The sequence below is a fragment of the Protopterus annectens genome, chromosome 1.part1 (genome assembly GCF_019279795.1).
Source record: "Protopterus annectens isolate FY-2018-M chromosome 1.part1, PAN1.0, whole genome shotgun sequence".
NCBI lineage: Eukaryota > Metazoa > Chordata > Ceratodontiformes > Protopteridae > Protopterus > Protopterus annectens.
Window position 1 is genome coordinate 295590205 of NC_056726.1, and position 19827 is coordinate 295610031.

The 19827-nt window shown below is 38.5% G+C and overlaps 1 protein-coding gene across 1 annotated transcript in view; it reads left to right on the forward strand.

The window, feature by feature from the left end:
- Positions 1-19827, forward strand: part of FAM234B (family with sequence similarity 234 member B) — a 1027012-nt gene that overhangs the window by 942996 nt on the left and 64189 nt on the right. Inside the window, exon 14 of the mRNA XM_044087023.1 lies at positions 2557-2665. Within this exon, the coding sequence (XP_043942958.1) occupies positions 2557-2665 (109 nt within the window). The remainder of the gene's footprint in view (positions 1-2556; positions 2666-19827) is intronic.

The window sequence follows — 19827 nt, forward strand, 5'->3', positions numbered from 1 at the left end:
TATATAATTCTCTTCCAAAGGCTAAGGCTAATACTTCCATATGACCGGACAACATACCAGATTGCATTCTAACCAGTTCCAATTATGCATTGAGCCTGTACGTAAACTGTTCAACTTCAGCCTTTCCACAGGGTTTGTGCCTGATGTTTGTAGAACGGCCACTGTGACACCTCTACCTACACAAGCGTGTGGCCCCTGTACAGACCTGGATTCTCCATTTTGATTTTGTATGCATCTCCAGCAAATCTCACTAACACCTGGAAACATTTCAGTTAAGCTGTCTGATGTATTTGTGTAGGCATTTCCTTCAAGATATTCTGAACTTTCTTGATTTAGTTACCTTCCTTGGTGCCATGAATATTTCGGCCCATTATCTGGTATTTCTTCCTGTATTATTATTTTTTTTTGTTATCCTGAAGACTGCTTATTTACTAATTTATTCCCTGCTACTATTACTTTATAAATCCCACTTATTAACATATTGTTTGCTTATGGCTGTCTTGCTTCAAATTTTATATTAACCAGTTGTGGTTTTTGCAGGTCCCTTCTGTTTACTTCACAATCATTTACCTCTTGGATTCTGTATAAAGCCTTGTATTTCATTGTATGTCTTGGTCTCTGTTTATATCTGTAAAATTCAGGCAAATTAAGTTGTTTTTCTCCTTTCCTCAGCTGGTCTTAGTACAGGATGTTACTTTCCTTAATGCACCACTTTCTCATGATTGAAGTGTCTACCCAAAGTTCAGGTTTATCTAAGGCAATAGGCCACTTCTCAAACCTGCAAGGTACATAGTTTTTAACAATTATAACTTTTAATATTAGCTTCCAAAATGTCTTAAACTACCTCTTTACTCTTTCTTTGCTTAGCACTTCCTCCCAAATGCTTATCCGAGTTAGATTTTCTGAATCTCCACCATGTCTTAATATCACATTTTTCTGCTTAGAATTATAAGCATTGTTCTGGAAAAAAATAATTAACTTATCTGTCTGGCCTTGTGGTATCTGTGATATCTCTGTAATTGAGGTAATGGTAACTCCCCACCTCTTCTTTGGCAGGATCAAGTAACAAGAGGGTCTTTATTTTCCTCATTATTGCTTTTGCAGTGACGCCCAGAGGTCCTAATCTGGTCATATACATATACCTGACTCCTATATAGTAGCAACAGTACTTTAAACATCTTCGCTGCTTGTATTATATAGTCTAAGTCCATTATCATACCTTGCAATCTATTTTACTATCTAAAAATCTTTTACCTAATGTGGACATGTATTCTTGGGGAAAATCTCCAGATATCTTTGTTATCCATAGTCCTAAATATTCAATTTTATAGTGCCCCCACAAATTCAGATGTACCATTACTAGTTTCTGCATAGGAGCATTATTCACATTAATAGCCTTCATCTTACCCTCATTTATTCAGTAATCTGACACTTTTGTGAAGTACCAATTTAAACAGCTTTCACATATCCTGGGCCGGTTTTGTTAAATAGACAGTCACACAGTCTGCAAACAAAGCCAACATTTTCCTCCCTTCCAGACCAGATCCATCCTTTAATATTTCCTTGCCTTATCTTTTGTGCTAGTGTCTTCAAAAGTGATGCAAGCAGCAGGGGAGGAAGGGGGCATCCCTTCCCTTCCTCTGCTAAATCAAATTCATATATTAATTCCCCATTTATTTTCTGTACTGGAATGGCTGCATATATTTCCTGCAGTAATAAAATGAACCCTTACGGGAATCATATTCTATAGATTATTTCCCTAGATAATCACAATTTACTCGATCAGACCCCTTTTCTGCATCCAAACTAATCAGCAGCAATGATTTACTCTTCCATTCTACTTCCTGTTATTTCATGTGTGTTTTCGAAATATTGTCAAAGGTTTGTCTGTCTTAAAAACCCACATTAGTCCATATCAGTTGTTTGGTAAAATCCTGTGTAATCTTTTAGAAAGTATTGCCACATAAATCTTATAGTATTTGGCACTGAAAATGGGTAAGACCCCAGGTTAGCAGGGTCTTTTCCCCTCTTTTAATATTACCTCCCTCCCTCCATTTTTAAGGGTTGTAAACAATATTGCTAGCCAGAATGCCAAGGTACATCTGTGCAGCTGAGAACTTAGAATCACATAAGTCCACAATCTATCCTGAGATTGTATGGTATTCCTGACTTATATGAAGGATTTATACTAACAAGATGATTGGCAGATGTCTGATCTTTACTCTTATGTTTATCTTGGTTATGCGTAAATCATGTTTGAAAATTTGAGTCTAAGGCTGCATTCACTGTTATAGTTGTAAGATTGTAGTGTGTCACTGTAGACTGTTGCTTTTGAAGTGTCATGCTTTCACATGTGTTTTACCTGGTTGGTGAATGAAAAAATGTTTTGCATACTAGTCTGCGTACTTAATGAAGAAAAAGGCAGCATGATGTAGTTACCTTGTGGGAGTTATTAGACATATCAGGTTAACAAACTGAAAGTTACTATACCATTTCCTCTGATGCTGCTGTTCATCTGAATAAATTCTTTTTAATTACTTTCCATATTTCACACAGAATGAGGTCTCAGACGATGGTCAGCATGTACTGTATCTCATGCATTCCTCCTATCCTCAGGCCCTCCTGGAACTGGAGAACAGCACAGCAGTCATAATGTCATCAGCGGGTGGGTACAGATAAATGTGAATGTAGATTGATGTCTGTTAGTAGTTAAATTATGTTTACCCAACATTGATACCATCTTCATAAAGAGAGAAAGGCATGTCATTTTTGTGTAGATCTAATGAAGACACAGTACAAACTACCTTTATATGAAAGTCACTGGAGCAGTTTTAACCTAGTTTTAATGCAGGCAGAATATATTTTCACAGTAGAAATCCATTTAATTCTCCTGTTGTTTCAGGCTATGCAAATTAGCAAGAGCATGCATCTCATCCCGTACCTTTCAACCATCCCTAGCTATGCAGAGTATCCTTAATTTTATCTCACATATATTTGCCCAGTCCCTTATGTAGTTTGTAATTATTTGGAAAATTACTGAGGATTACAGTCAGTCAATAATAACAGACATTAAGAGTGTCATACTTCTTATTGTTTGGAAAGTACATGTTGATGCAAAACTGTTTTTTCTGTTAAATTTTATGTGAATTAGAGTACTATTTAAAATTTCACTTGTTTGGTGCCTTTGTCCCCAGTTATTTTTGTATTTGTATAGAATTATTGAGCAAAGAAGTTGAGAGGTAGGCTTCATCTCAGTCATCAAACTTTTAAAACTTTTGCTAACACTGCAACTTTGTGAATATTCAGTTTATTTATTTATTTTGTAAGTTAATGCTATAAATTCAAATTAGTACTTTCACAGAGAGGATTGCCATGATGAAATTTAAGCAGCTGAGTTTACAATTCCATTTATTTTTATTTATTTATTACTTTTGTTGACTTGGAAAATTCCTGTAGAATAGCAGATAACAGTTACAGCTTGACATACAGGACTGACATATTGTATCTCTGTGTTGGTTGATGTCTCACTGATTCTTCTGTTGCAAGACTGACTTGGAATCTACGGGCCTCACTTATGCATGTAGAACCTGTTAAATTGGGTAGAACTCGGAAACAGATAGAAGAAAATTAACTGCAGGCATTTTTACTTCACTAACAGGGATAGCTTACCTAATTACTGAGGTAGCTTCCTTTGGGTGTTGGTGGGGTATGAAAGGAGTACCTGTTTCAAGTAGGAGGCTGAATGAGCCTAGGTGGGATAGGCAACATGAAATGTACATTGCAAATCTGAAAAAAAAATTTAACTGAGTAAATGGGCCAAAATGAAAACCAAAAAAAAAAAGTTTAAACGGATGTGCTGGTCTTGAAGCTGCAGTGCATAGTACATTTCATGAATCCCTGACAAAGACAAGAATGGGCCAGAGTCAGAAGTGTAATGCACTGTATATGAAAGCGGAATCAATGCTTTTGGTGTTTAGTTGCTCAAAGGAAAGAAAAGGGTCCAGACAAGCTTTGCTGCTGCCTGAACCATTCCTTAGTAACCGCTAGTTTTGCTTAGGAAAGTACATAGAATACAGAGAACAGATGTGTCTACCATAGCCATGTGCCATTTATGCATGTCATTATTTCAAAAACAAATGTGTAATATGTGGGGAAAATCAGAACATTTATTTATTTGTATTTCTCATAACCAGGGTATGCTAGCAGACCATACTTATCAGAAGATTAGCTGGTATGTGGGGTGTAGATAAGTACAGCTTGTGTGGTGTTTGCTGTCACATCCATATATCTTGGTAGCAAATAGTATCCCAGCACAACATAGCATGCATCATGTTAGGGTGGAGAGGTAGGGAAGTAGAGACACAATCCCATCAATATTTTCCAAATGTTTTTGAGGAGTAAAGGAAGAAATGGGGTGATGCTCCTCTGCTATACCTTTATTTTACACAAGAAACATTTTTATTAAATTATCACTTACAACATAGGCCATCATACATTTGTATAAACGAAAACAAACATATTGACAAATTTTTTGTTGTACACATTATACATCACTTATAATCTATCCAGCCATTGGCAGTCAAAAATTACAGAATTCATTCAAATCCTGCCTTCTTTTAAACCTCATTTTTCCTCCAAAACATCATTCTGCATGTAATGTTCCCACAATTCCCATTTTTCTATGTAATTTGCTCCTACACTTTGCTAAGGATCCCATTTCAAGTTGTTTTATCTCTGTTACTGTAGTCACTACTTCTAGTACAGTTGGTGTAGACGTTGATCTCCATTTTCTACTAATTGCTGTTTTGGCAGCCACCATAATTAGATTCAGTAAGGCCATACTTTGTTTAGGTAATTTCGATTCTGCATCATAGCTCAAAAAAAATTCCTTAGTTATCCCAATTTGCTGACCCAGTATTTCTGATAGAGTAGTCTACAGGGAATTTTCTAAAGTCTGCCAACTCATTACACTCCCAGAAAATATATTCCCAGTTACTTCTTTTTTCCCCATCACACCTCCAACGTTTGCAGTCTACGGGAGGAAAAATTCTTTGGAGTCTACTTGTGGTATACAAATGCCTATGAAAACACTTCTAAGCAAATATCCTAAGTCTTCTAGGTTTGTTGCATATTTGTGAGTTATACATACACCCCCCCCCCATTATTTCTTTGTGACTTGCTTATCCAGTCTGTTTTCCCAATCCTTTCTAACCTCCACTGATTGATTCTTATAGTTATTATGCAATATTTTGTATGCCGTGCTAATTATCTTGTTTTTAAAAGCAGTTTCTGTTCTAGATTGTACTAAAAACACTGCCAGTGCTAGACTTTTGCTTAGGATCCCCTTTTTCTTTGCGTATACTCTGATATCAGTCCTTGATACAGAACTTGGGAAGGCAGTCTGTAGCCTGCAGTCCAAATAAATTATTGGCTTCTTCCCATTTATTACCTTTCCTTGTCTAATTATTTGCTCCCAATACCTTGGTTGATTTGCCAGTTTTCTCCAGTAAATCCCCCCGTCTATTGTCTGTAACCTTAATTGTAGTTATCCCTATTAGCAAAGTCTCCTTTCTTCATTACTTCTTAGAATACATTGGCTACTTTATAAATGTAATATTCTGTAATGTTATTGTTTTTTTTTCCCTTAAGGGTCTGCATCACAAATCCAAGTCTCTTCTTGTTTCTTTAGCTTCCACCTGTTTCATCATCATCCCTTTCCACTTTGAATTTTAGTTTTCCTCTTGTGCTGTGTGTAGGAGAATTAACTATATAGCTTTGAAATACCCATCCAGATCAGGTAATCCAAAACTACCTTGTTCATTTGGAAGGATCAACTTATCCCCCTTGTCTCTTGCTGTCTTGCCCTCCTGGATAAAATCCTTCAACTCTTTATTAATCGCTGTCCACAATTTCTCCTTTGGTTCATAAAAATATGCCTGACATGTACAAAATTAAAGGGACTAAAAACATTTTCACTGTGTATATCTTGCTATCCATATCCAAAAAACAGAGCTTCCAATTTCTCAGTTTTTGTATTACCTTTTGTTTAGTCTCTTCCCACATGTCTTTAGCTGCCATAACAGAATCCTTTTTAATCCATATTCCTAACTCATTCAATTTATCATTTCCTCATATATATATATATATATATATATATATATATATATATATATATATATATAGGCATTGCTGAACCAATTTGTGTGTGGGTACATAGTTCACATCTATTGCATTGTTTTGTCTTCATTTATTTTGTAGCCCAAAAAGATTTGAAACTGTCTCAAAATGTTCCACAACACTGAAATGTCCTTTTCTGGTTTTATCAGGTATAAAATAGTAATTTCTGCAAAAAAAGCAAATCAATTCTTGACTACCATACCAATTATATCCTTGATTTTCTAAGTCCCTTATATTCTTTGCCAATAGTTCTCAATATAATGCAAATAACAAAGGGGAAAGAGGTCACCCCTGCCTGGTTCATTTGCTTAAACAGAACTTATTGGAGAGGAGCCCATCCACTTTAATATTCACCTTTGATTCCTCATATATCCCCCTAATCAACTTTATAATTTTTTCAGCAAATGCAAATGCTTCCACTGCCATACTCATAAAATCCCAACTTACTCTGTCAAAATGCTTTCTCTGTATCAAGACCCACCAACAATAGCGGTATTTTCTTACCTACTGCTTTCCTCTGGATCATCATTGTTCTGTTAATGTGCAAATGTTTGTATTCTTTCCAGAAAACCACAATGATTCATATCTGTCAATTTTGGCATCACCTTTGCCATTCATTTAGCTGTTATAGACATAAACACTTTGTAGTAATGGTTTAGAATTGAAATGGGCCTACATGAAGCTGGAGCTGATGGGTCTTTACTGTCTTTACGTATTACAGCCACCACTGCTTTCTTTCAGGATTTTGGTGCTTCTCCTCCTTTTAAAATACTGTTTCTGGTGTCATTCTAAGGGGATCCAGTATCTGTCTGCTTGGGATGACATGATTGACAGATCTCAATGCCAGAGATGGCCTGCATATGTCACCCTCTGTTTCTGGGTACTGGCTAAGGCTATTGCCACCCCTATAGTGCCTTTTTTAGGTGGTGTTCCAAAGACCAAATTACCACTGCAACAGTTATAAATAAATGCAATCTGAGGGTCATGCTGCTCAATGCTAGAAGTATAAATCTTAAGATGCACTCTCTCGAAACACTCCTCAAAATGGAGAACATCGACATTTGTGCTGTAACAGAGACCTGGTTTAAAGCAGCAGAAAGCACCCCTGAGCTACCAGGCTATAACTCATTCCACACCTTTCGGCCCGAAACATGGACCGAAGCTCCAAAGGCGGTGGTGTCTCCATATTCATAAAGGATATGCACACCTTCAGATTAGTAGCCCAGCATAACATATCTGAGATACTTCAGGTACAACTAACATTGGGTAAGACAGCAATCCGGGTCATAGCCTGCTGTAGGTCCCCAACCATGTCCCTAGACTCTCCCTCCACGTTCCTAAGCACCCTGAAATCTATCAAGGTCCAACCCAACACTCTAATACTAGGAGACTTCAACTACCCCTCCATCAACTGAGAAAACTACTCAAGCACCAATACACTGGCCCAGTGTTTCCTGGAATTCATGAATTCCAGTGCCCTGGACCAGCTCATTCTGACCCCCACTAGAGGAAGCAACATCCTTGACCTGGGTATTACTAACATGGACGACCGTTGCTCTACACCAATAGTCAATCCCTCCCTGGTCAGATCCGACCATAAACTAATCACTATGGAAATCCACATCTCACCCACACACCATGCAAATGTAACCACCTTGAAAAACGTCTCCAAATCTGACTTTGGGCTCCTAAAAACAGAAGTGGCTAACATCACGGCACCCATGTCAATGGAAAATAGATGCATGACTGCCAAATCATACACCAATGCACTGTACGAACATGTACATAAATGTGTGGAACTGCCCATACCCAACAGAAACAAGACGCTCTCCTGCAAAAAAAGGAAACCAATCTGGTGGTCCCCTGCCATTAATAAACTCTACAACAGTAGGAAGAAACTGTTGCAGAAAAAGGTGAAGTCACAAGACTGGAAAAACTCCCTTATTAGCCTCACCAAAAATGTGAGATCCCTCATCAAATCCTCCAAAGCCAGCTATGAAGGCAGAATTGCGACAGGCATTAAAAACAATCACAATGCCTTCTATAGTTATATCAAGAACCTCCACGGCAATAACCAGATTTGCTCTGCGTTACTGCACAATGGTATCTCCTATACTGAAGACTCCAAAAATCCAAAAAGCAAGCACAGATAGTTCCACCAGAAAAAGTCATCATAAATTCACCAAGAGATTCACAACACACTGCAAAAATGTCTATCCTTTTATTCGCACATATGGGATTTCGTCCCAAACACAACAGAACTTCATCAGATAAAATACTTGTGTAACACCTACATTTTTAAAAAAAACCTTTGAACTAATGAAATTGCCTCCATTATACACACCTACTTCTAGTATCCAATAAAAACTTTCCTATAACAATAATTCCAAGCCCATACACAGCTGGCCATTGTCCAGTCATCACCAAAAATAACTGGCCAACGGGCATCCTAATATAAAAACATAAACCAATCAATTTTCTTTCTAGGAACATATTAATCATGAATAATTTTGACATTAAATAATGTCTTTAAATTACAAAACTATTCAATTACAAAACTGGAATACATTTCCAATAAAGAAAGAAAAATATCAGATGTGGAAATATACATAAAAACAGTACCACCACATTAGACCAAACGGAAAACTATTAGTATGTATTTTTTCATCTGGCTGACATGATTGTAAATACTTTTAGCCTAAAAGTTTGGGCAATAAAATTTATTTTATACACTCATGGATACCCAATCAACTAATGGAAAAGGCATATCAGCTCAAAGCAGAAATCGCAACTTAGGATTTATTTGCAAACACAGTTTAGTGAAATATACTATGTATCAAAGACTGCCACTATAATTATCTTATTGGGTAAACATCCACCAATAAGAAACCTAATTCAATGCCAGCCGCCAGTCAAGATATGAAATACACAGCATTGTTGTGAGTATGGCTAATCAGCATTGCAAAACAATATTATTAACTCACTACAACTAATTTAAGCCTATTACGTTGTTAGAAAATGGCTTATAATTCATTACAAGAATCCTCAATACCATAAGGTTTCATTTGTGAACAATTTAATGAAATCTGCTGTGTAACAAAGTCTGCCACTATAATAATCTTATTGGATGAACATCCACCAATAAGAAACCTAATTCAATGCCACCCGCCAATCACAATCTAAAACTCACAGCCTTACTGTGAGTATGGCTAATCGGCATTGCAAAACAACGTTATTAACTCACTAAGATTAATTTAAGCCTATACATTCTTAAAAAATGGCTTATAACTAGTCGCAAGAATCCTTAACACTAGTTTTGGAATTGAATAATTTTGTAATTTAAAGACATTATTAAATGTCAAAATTATTCATGATTAATATGTTCCCAGAAAGAAAATTGAAACATGATTAATAACCATTTAATGGATAGCTATTGAACATTGTCTCTGTCCACTTCAGACTGTGATATTTATTTTAACACATTAGGTGAAATCACCAGTCAACTCAACGTCTTTCCATTAGTGGACTTACTGGCTGACCTACACGGAGAATGTATCAGCATACTCCACACTACCTTGACATATTAAATGCAAATACTGCTGTACAAATAGTTAACCATCCTATTAGGGGACCAAATACTCTAAACCTTGTCCTCACAAATATCCATATGTATCATCTTCCCTAATTAAATTATGTCATAAATCAGTGACCTTTTACTTTAAAACTGGTGGTCATTCCTCTGCAAACACCTCTGTATTTAGGGACTTTCCTTCATTACTTGATGACTTAAATAAAAACTTCTTTAATTCTCTTTCAACAGACCTTGTTGTTAAAGCCACCTATGCCTCTGGCTTTTAGTCCCACTTAAGTAGTTGTATTGTTAAGGCAGTTCCTGTTCACACCATGTAAAATGTTGTTGTCTTTCAGCTTTTCCCAGTTAGGGGTCGCCACAGCGGAACTCTGGTCCGCTAATGATTGGCAGTAGATTTTGACGAACGCCGAGGTGCCAGACCATGTAAAATAAGAAATGTAAAAATAGACTCATGTAGTGGAATAGCTATATAAATCAGTTATATAACAACAGAAAGAAATCGCTTATTGCCTGTACGAAGTCTCATTCTACCTACCTTAAGAGCCAACATAAGCAAATTATTAAAGAGTTTAAGAGTACAAATAGGAAAAAACAAAAATGAATATAAACTTAAATAGATACTAAAGCCAAATGTATCTACAAATCTTTCTTTATGTTGGGAAGGTAAGAGCTACTAGCAATGTTTGGAGCTAGTCCACAGTAGTACTGCCCACTCTGACCCAAAGGAAATAGCCAATACCCTAGCTCCATATTCATTGCAAATTGTACTCTAGTCTCTATAGACCTATACAAGTTTAGGTGTAATTTCACAGATTCACACACTCAGACAGGCCCATAATTACTATGGAACAAGTCATCTCAGCCCTCTTAAAAGCTAAGAATATTTTATCATTGGTCCCTAGTAACATACTAAAGTGTCTAACTATCATTACCAAATATTGCCTGAGTGAACCACTGTTTAACCTCTTTAATTTAAGCATCTCCACTGATTATATTTCTGAAGCCTGAAAAACAGCTACTGAAATGTTATTACAAAAGCATGGCCCAACCATGCACACTAGTAGGTAGGTGAGTAGCTAACTGGTTGCAGAATCCATGTGGTTAAAGTCACAAGGACTATTTCTGAAAGTAAAAAGTTACTAGTGATGTATCACAAGGTTCAGGGCTGGGCCCTGTTCTATTTAGTATCTGTTTCTGAGACCTGTAAGCCAACAGATCTAGAATACGGTTATCTAAGTTTACAGGTGACTGTAAATTGTATGTTGTTATTCAGTATTGCACTGACTCACAATTGCTTCATGTGGGTTAGACTGTGTTAACAATTTGTGGTAGGAGTAGGATAGTGGTTTCAAAGTTAATTTGAAAAACATGTGATGTACTTATTTTTTAAACAAAATATTTCCACGCCATAGTATATAGGTGGTGTACCCTTCCAGTCAAAAGCACTTAAGAGCTCTAGACACTGCTGCTGGTAATGCCTTATTTTACGATGATCATACCTCCATAGTAGTTCTGAAAGCCTTCAGACTCACTCACCTAATTTTAAAAGGCATCTTGTCTATATCCAGAAAAGTCTTAATTTCCTTTTACTTATGTCACACAAGTCTCATTATTGAAAATAATGCTACTTTTAGCATGTATTTGTCCAAGTACTCCTCTCAACTCAAGAGACCTTAGATATTCCTATCTAAAAACATCAATGTCTTTAGGACTCTCGGTTATCCATACCGACTGTACTTGGTCTTTTATAGACACCTCCATGGTGAACACCATTAAATTCAACATCTTAAAGCCTTTCAAGCCATGAAAGATTTGACCATTCATAACCTCCTGTTCCTTTACAGAACAGGGCATTCCTCAAATACCTGGTTAAAGTAATTAAACCTTAATCAGGAAATAAATAAGACACACTGGCATGATAGATTTGTATCCTAATTTATAATGCACCTCTCAGTCAAACTTGCACTACATGTCAAGCAGAGTAGAATCCTTGTCACCTTCAAGGTAAGCCTAAATAATTGGATGGGCAACCTTAAGTTGTTCCTGGTCTGTCTTGTTTTGTTGTCTTTGATGCTGGAGAGCACTTTTGAATATGGAATGATCGCTAGGATTGTAATGTCTGTATACTGACTGTCTATTACTTACCTACAAACCAATGAATCTGTGCAAATTTAGGTTTAATTAATGTGTTAAAGTATTTATATGTAAGAAAGGTGTACTTGATATTCTCCGACCTAACATTGGTCCGAAACGCAGAGTAACATTTGTGCTAGAATGAGAATTCAAACATGAAAAAACAAAGGCTCTACAGTCCTCATTCAAACAGACAAATGGATAGCTATCCGGACATTAAGTAATGTTATGAAGAGCTTTAGCAAAAGGCAGTGTTTGCCATCTTACAGATTTGGAGTACAGAGTACTCCACTGCAAGGGAGTCAGTACCTCAGTCAGTAATAGGTAAACGTTTTGAAAGTGTATTGCTCACTTCAGCTGCATTACTGATGTCTGAAAATCATCCTGAAAGAAATAACAGAAATAAGTCAGCAGAGACCTTAATGCTACTTATACAGAAACTGCAAAAGGCTACTAAATTTACAGGTTACAGATGGAGTAATGATCCAGAAGTCACGGGAAGGTCTGTAGTCTACATCAGCCACACCAAGATCCTGTATAGTTTGTGGGGAAGATGTTAAGTCGTATGGAAGAAGTATTAGACCTTTGTATAAGGCAAGTAAGTAAAAGCTGACGTTTTAATTAAGATAGGCAACTGTGGGTGCCTCAACCAGTCCTTTCACAAGAAAATGGAGAATGTGAAAACTGTGATAGCTAAGAGTTTCAGAGGAAGAGATTGTGAAAAATATGATAGCTAAGAGTTGAAAACTGTGATAGCTAAGAGTTTCAGAGGGAGATTGGCAAAGTTGTCTCTCCAGATGAAGCTGTGGAAGTAACTCAACGAAACACACTCCAACTAAATAAAACTAATCAAACAGAGCAACAGAGGACCTTTCACAATAGCAGATTTATTATAAATCTAGGCTCCTTCGTCAGTGGTCCGTCTGACTTCTTCAGAGATAAAAACCATGGGTTAACACAGCCCTTAAATATTCAAAAAATTGCATGATCAAATTCCTCATTTAAAGCATTAATCAATTAAGAAAAAAGGCTAAGAATGAAAAAGTATTATATGAAAAACACAACTAAATACTTTTAAAATTCAACAATAAACAATTTTAAAATCTGTAAAATATTTATATCACTAGTTCAGCTTTCAACTTTAACACACTACTTATAGAAATTATTTCATTCAGACCCGGGGGGGGGGGGGCAGCATTGCACCTTAATTGCCGCCTTAATTCTTTGTATTCATGGTAAAGATCTGCTGGACTACCCCCAAGGACCCACATCAACCTTGTCAACAGCTATAAATTTGAATTTATGAATAGAACATTTTTTGATATGCTTTGCTAAAGCATTTCTATCATCACCCTTTTGAATATCATGGTGGGTTGATAAATCATTTTCCTAAATTTCATTTTGTTTTTTCCAATATAGAAACCTTCACATTCTTGGCACTTGGCCATATAAACCACCCCAGTCCTGTAACAATAAAATTTGTGAGCAAGCTTGATCACACCCCAATTCCGGTTGTAAACCTCAGTCCCTTTTGAGATATAACAGTGGTATAACAGGATCTATGCCAGAAGCAAAGCCAAATTCCACTGTAAACACTTGTTTAAACTCTTCCTTGTATGGAGTACTGTTAAAAAAGTCAGACAGAGATTTGGACTAATCTGGAGTTAAGAATGATTCTAAAGACTGAAAAACATGCATTCTTATTTCAGTGGCAAGAATAATTTTGAAGTGATGGGCGGCGCAGTGGTGCAGCAATTAACATTGTCGCCGCACAGCAAGAGGTTCTCTGCTTCAATTCTTGGCTGGGATGCCTTCTGTGTGAAGTATGCATGTCCTCAATGCATTCATGTGGGTTTCCTCTGGGTACTCCTGTTTCCTCCCACATTCCAAAGACTTGCGTCTGCAGAGTTTCTTCTCAGGCCTGTGCTGAAAATAGGCTGTGTCCTACTCGGACTTCCCCGATCAGCATATGTTAAATAAAATAAATAAATAAATAAAACAAACAATTAATGTATCCTATTGCATACTACCTCATAGTTAGTGTAGGTTTATTTTATATCTTTAAAAAGGGGGATATCAAATATGACTTAATTGATTTAAGATTAATAAGCTTACTACAGAAATGTACATTTTATGTGGCACATAGTTGTAGTTCATCCAGAGAAATTAGCTGTAATGTGAACCTTGTGAAGTTTAGACCACATCTCATTTCTCTCTGCATTATTTATTAAACGTCCTGACATAACACCACTACAAGCCTCTTCAGGTGTGCCATTCGTACTCTTCCAGATGTTCCCAACCCTGGCTGTGAATGCATCAGACTTTGCTTAGGTGGGTCTCATGTAGGAAAGCTGAAGGGTCATGGAGTGTAGAAATGCCAGGGCTGAGCCAGCCACACCAAGGTCAGTGAGATGCTAGCTTTGATACATGTTATTCAAATATTCCAAATGACATCAGAGCCAAGAATGCTAAAAGCAGATACAGACAACAGTGCATTTATGTGGTATGTTAGCGAACAGGGAACTTACTCTTAAACATCTCTGCAGATTGACCATTGTAGCCTGGGATTGAGCCAACTATCAGAAAGTATACCTGCAGACCTTTTGCATTTCTTCACCCCTGAAGTATTTGGCAGATCAGTTGAGCAAATCCACCCCCAGTATTCATGAATAAAAATTGGACTCTGGGATCTTCTACAACATGACACAGAAATTGGGAGTCCCAAGAGATGGACCAGCTTGCTTCACTTCTCAGTCACATGCACAGCAAATATAAATGCCTTTACAGTACAGTGGAACAGAGAGCTTCTCTGTACATTTTATCTCTTCATACCCTACTTCCAAGTGTCCCCGTAAGGGCAAAAGAAGACAGGACAAACTTCTTCCTAACTGGCCTTAGTCAACACTGGTTTTCCCAGCTGGGGCAGTTAAACAGATGGCAACTACTTACACTCCCCGTCCTTTCCACACTTTTAACTTTGCAATGGGGGACCTTGGTGCATTCAGACCCAATGATCCTAAAACCAGCAGCCTAGAGGTTAGAGCTTTATCACATACTGCAACTCCTTCCCACTTGAAATACTATGGATCCTGAAATCCACCAGGAAGACTATAACCAGGAAATGTTAACTGGCAAATTAGAATAGATTCACTTTGTCACTTGTGGTGTGGTGGCCTCAGTTCATCATGTTATACTACATTTTACGGGCAAGTGGCAGTCACTGCATACTGAGTAGGGCAGCCTCAGTTCATCACGTTATACAATATTTTACGGGTGTGTGGCAATCACGACATACTGAGTAGGGCAGCCTCAGTTCATCACGTTATACAATATTTTACGGGTGTGTGGCAATCACGACATACTGAGTAGGGCAGCCTCAGTTCATCATGTTGTACTATACTTTACGTGAGTGTCGCAACCACAGTATACTGAGTAGGGCAGCCTCAGTTCATCATGATGTACTGTATTTTATGGGCTTATTTAATAAGAGCCTTGCATAAACCTCTATCAGCTTGCTCATCTTAGCCATTCTTACCTTCCCTTGAAGCTTCCACTAGTTTCTTTACATACAAAGATTTTTTAAAAGGCTTCTTTATGTGAGGCGTCTAGGGAAAGCAGTGCTCCCTCCTTGGGACAATAGTTTTGCAAAGGAAAAAGATCCCTATCTCTCTCTTATGAATCTGCTGTACCATTCCAGTTATATTTCTGTCCTGGAGGACCTTGTTATTTCATGGTAGTGAATAGCTGCAGAGATACAAGCCCTGATTTTTAAGTTGCTCTGCATCTTCCACAAGGATTGGATGGCTTTTAGGACCATCCCTCCTTTCATACCATAATAGCTGGCCTTAACTCAAACCATTCTGCCCAAAGTCACAAAATAAGAAAGAAGTGCATGAAATTAATGAACATATACAGGCATTTGTGAAAGTACATTGAAATTGCCAGCTATTTTAAGAAAACAACCCAGTTATTTTATTTATTTATTTCACATTTGTTAACCGGATTAGTGCAACTGAGTTTGCAAACAAAACCCATTTTCAGTGGAGACCCGAGGGGAAAAGCCCCAGCAAACATAAGTAAAGATAAAGTGACAATATACAAATATTAAATAACAATCACAATACAAAATTGTAAAAAAGAAACGGTTAATAACTATTTGCATTGCATTGATAGTAAGCAACCCATTTTCAGTGGAGATCCAAGAGGAAAGAGCCCCAGCAAATATAAGTAAAGATAAACATACAGGACAAAAACTATTAAAAAATAACAATGCAAATACGAAATTAATAATAAAAACAAAAACAAAAGAATAATTATGAACATTAAGGGTTGCACTGAAAGCAGTGGTCTAAATTTACTACATATAAGAGTAAAAACAAAAGAATAATCATTGTTCAAAAGAAGGAAAATGTACAGGCATTGATAGGAAGTGGGGGGGGGGAGATAAATAGTGTGGAGAATGGGAGGGGGATGAGAAAGAAGGAGGCTATAGTAGGGCTATAGTAGTAGAGCTGAGGGTTTAGTAAGTTAGTTTAAGCAGAAGTTACTAACAGAGAAAGAAAGTTAGGAGATGCAACAGGTTATACAGTAGGACAGACTAAGACTACATGTGGCCAAGGCAACGGCATAATTTCAAGTTTAGTAGGTGAGATTTAAGCTCATTTTTAAAACAGGGAAAGGAAAGGTTGGATCTAATATGGAGAGGGAGTTTGTTCCATTTTAGTGAGAGACTGTTTGTAAAGTAGTTTGCCAGCATTCCTTTTGGGTTTATAAAGTGAAAGAAGATGCTGATCAGCACTCCGGAGAGGCCGGGGGGGGGGGGGGGTAGAGAGTAACACGGGAGGCAAGAGAAGGGCAAGCAGAGGGGTTGTTGAGTATGGAAAATGTAGTGTGGAGTTGCAATTGTAGGAGAAGGTGCGGAAATTCCAGCCACTGAAGTTTGTTTAATGAGAGGCAGTGATGCAACAAGAGTGGTTGGTTTAGAATAAATCTGGAATTTTGTTGTATGTTTGTTCCAGTTTCTGCATTGAGGTAATTTTGATTTTTGTCTCTTTCCTGTTAGGAAAATAGGGAAAGTCATATTGTAAGCAAACTGCGTCTCAGTGTCTGGCAAATTATGTGAGTGTGGAAGCCAGGGGTGGGGGTAACAGTCCGAGCAATATTAAAAAAACAGGAAACTGGCTGCTGTCCCTTTTCTGTGAGTAATTGTATAGCCTTGAATTTTACAACGGCACCTTGTTTGATGTACTGGATGCACCCCTTCAAACTAGATGGACCACTAACTCCTTGTGAAGTAGACTATTCACTAGGCCTGAGGAGCAAGGGATCTAATAAGGATTAGTGAGCGCACAACTTATGAACCTTCATTCATTGTGGAGGTCAGTCAGGAACCCTAGCTGCAAAGACGGCTAGTGCTCTCCCTTCTGAATCTTGAGCCTTGGACTGCCAAGTCTCCAAAGACTGAAAAAACAAAAAGTGAAAATACAGGAGAAGTGAGAGCATTGACCATCACCCTTCGCTTTTGATTAGGATTTTTCAGAGCAACAAACTCCCTACACTCACCTCTGCATGAGGAGGCCTGTTCCACTCTAGAAACATCCAGACCTCTGAAAGTCCAGATGGATGAATGGATATCCACTTGCATCTAAATCCCAAACATTATGAGTGATAAAGCAGCAGTAATGTTTGTATTTGAATCTCTTCTGTAAGGGTAAGTATGCCCACACCACTGGACTTCCACTACATGAGTTTGAAAGGTTACCACGATGGAAGACAGTGAACTGTAGTAGTGGTTATGACTGCAAAATGCATAACAGTGCAATGGTTTTAGGGCAAAGTAGACATCCTCAGAAAGTAAAATGTAATAAATTAAAAAATCAACCTTGAAATGTTAGTTGTATGTTAATATATTAAAATCATATGAGTTAGGCCCATTTCTCCATATTGCAACTTCGCCTAAAGAAGGACACTTCTTAATAATCAAGGCTGTAATGCTACACAACACTTACAATGCCATAAGAATTGTAGATCGATTACAACATAGCCTCAAGACATTCTGTGCCAGTCATGGCTAGGTGTAACACAACCGTTGAATAAAAAAAACCCTTAGCAGTTATATTATTTTTATTATTGCCAACAAAATTTATTCACAGTACTGCATTATAACTAAAATGTCTAGAATAACTCTAACAGTTTAGTGTTATAGAGACTTTAACCTGAAGTAGTTTACTTCATTTGGTCTTCAACCTGTAGGTACCAGGTCCATATAGGATCCGAGCCGGCAAATTCACTAGCATCTGCTCCGAGCTCCAAGCTCCTCCCCTTACCCATAACACACCTCCACTACCTTCCAACCCCCAGATCTCGTTTGCTGTGGCTTACCTGAAGCATCGTGATCTCCTGAGCTCCGAGTTAGTGAGTGGGTTATTACTTTTTAAGCAGCTTTTTCTAAAAATTTTTGAGCTGAAGTGTTTAGTGTAGGTTCCCTCTACTCCTCCCCTTGCTGGTGCATCGTGTATTAGAACTTTTATTGTAGCTTTAGTGTTAGTGTGTTAGTGTGCATTGCTTCCCCTCCCCCCTCAGTGTTTTGTGTGACTTGAGTGTTTGGTGAGTGGTTTGAGTGGGAAACAAGTATCTTTTTCTCTCCTTTTCCTTCTCTAGTGTGAGTTGCTTGTATAGAGACATGGCTGACCCCAAGCCTGTTTTTAAAAGGTGCACTGAGTGTGGCCATAAATTGTCTCCTGCAGATGGCCACACTCTTTGTGTGATGTGCTTGGGCATTGCCGATTTGAGTACAGATTGTACTATTGCGCTGGTTTTAACCCACACACTATCAAGGACAGGAAGGCTAAGTTGGCCCTGAAAGGCCTTCTTCCTACTTCCGAGGCAGTTGCCTTGTCCACTGCTTTGGTCAGAACAACTACTGTGGCTGCCTCTCCTTCCTCTCTTGTCCTTGCTTCTCCTCACTCCCAGGCTAGGACTCAACCTCCTGTTTCTAAGCCTGTGGAAATAGAGCAGAAAAGGGGCAGAGAGATGGAGAGAGCACAAATCTAACAAGCCAGAGAAACGTAAGAGGTCTCCAGACCTTCCTTCTCCCACCAAAAATCAGACTAAGATCCGTGACTCCCCTCGGATCTGATCTACGAGATTTTCCCCTAGGCCAGAGGAGACATGTCCTCCATCTAGGGCCTCGGTTCCTCGATCTGCCAGGTCAGAGTCCGTGGACTCGTTGAGATCCACGCGTAGCTTATCGGAAGTTGACATGGATAAAATGATGAGGAGGTTCATTCATACTCAGATCCAGATGGGGGTCTTGCCAGCCCCCTCTCCCTCTGGAGGGGGGAGCATGCTTCCTTTTTTCACACCAATTTCTCCTTCTCCGATCCATCCACTGGGTTTGGAGTACTCGGATCTGAGGATGGCCTTAGTCAGGGTGTCAGCGCTGACAGTACCTGCTTCCTTGATGCCGACAGCTGCCTGGAGATTGTCTGATCTGACCAGTTCGGATCTGAGCAGCTCTCGGAGCTGGAGCTTGGGTGTCGGATCTGAGGAAGCAGAACTTTTTTCATCATCTCCAGCATTGTTGGTTCAAGTTCCCTCCCTCGTAACTTCGTCTACTTCAGGCCTGGCTCCGATTCTCGCATTGGATCCGGGGAGAGTGGCTTCCTTATTGGTACCCCAGGAGGCTCGTTCTCCCTCGGCATTCGACGTGGTAGAAAGGGTTCTCTCCACTGGATTAAAACCCTTGACTATCTCCTCGGATTCTGCCCCAACCCCCTTGGCTCTATCTACAAATCCCATCATTTTACCAGAGGGAAAGCCCATGCTCGAGGAGCCCCAGATGGTTCCCCCTGAGGAACAAGTGGCTTGCGAGTTCCCCCCAGAGACCCCCACCGGAGATGTGCCTCGCAATCATACGTGTAAGA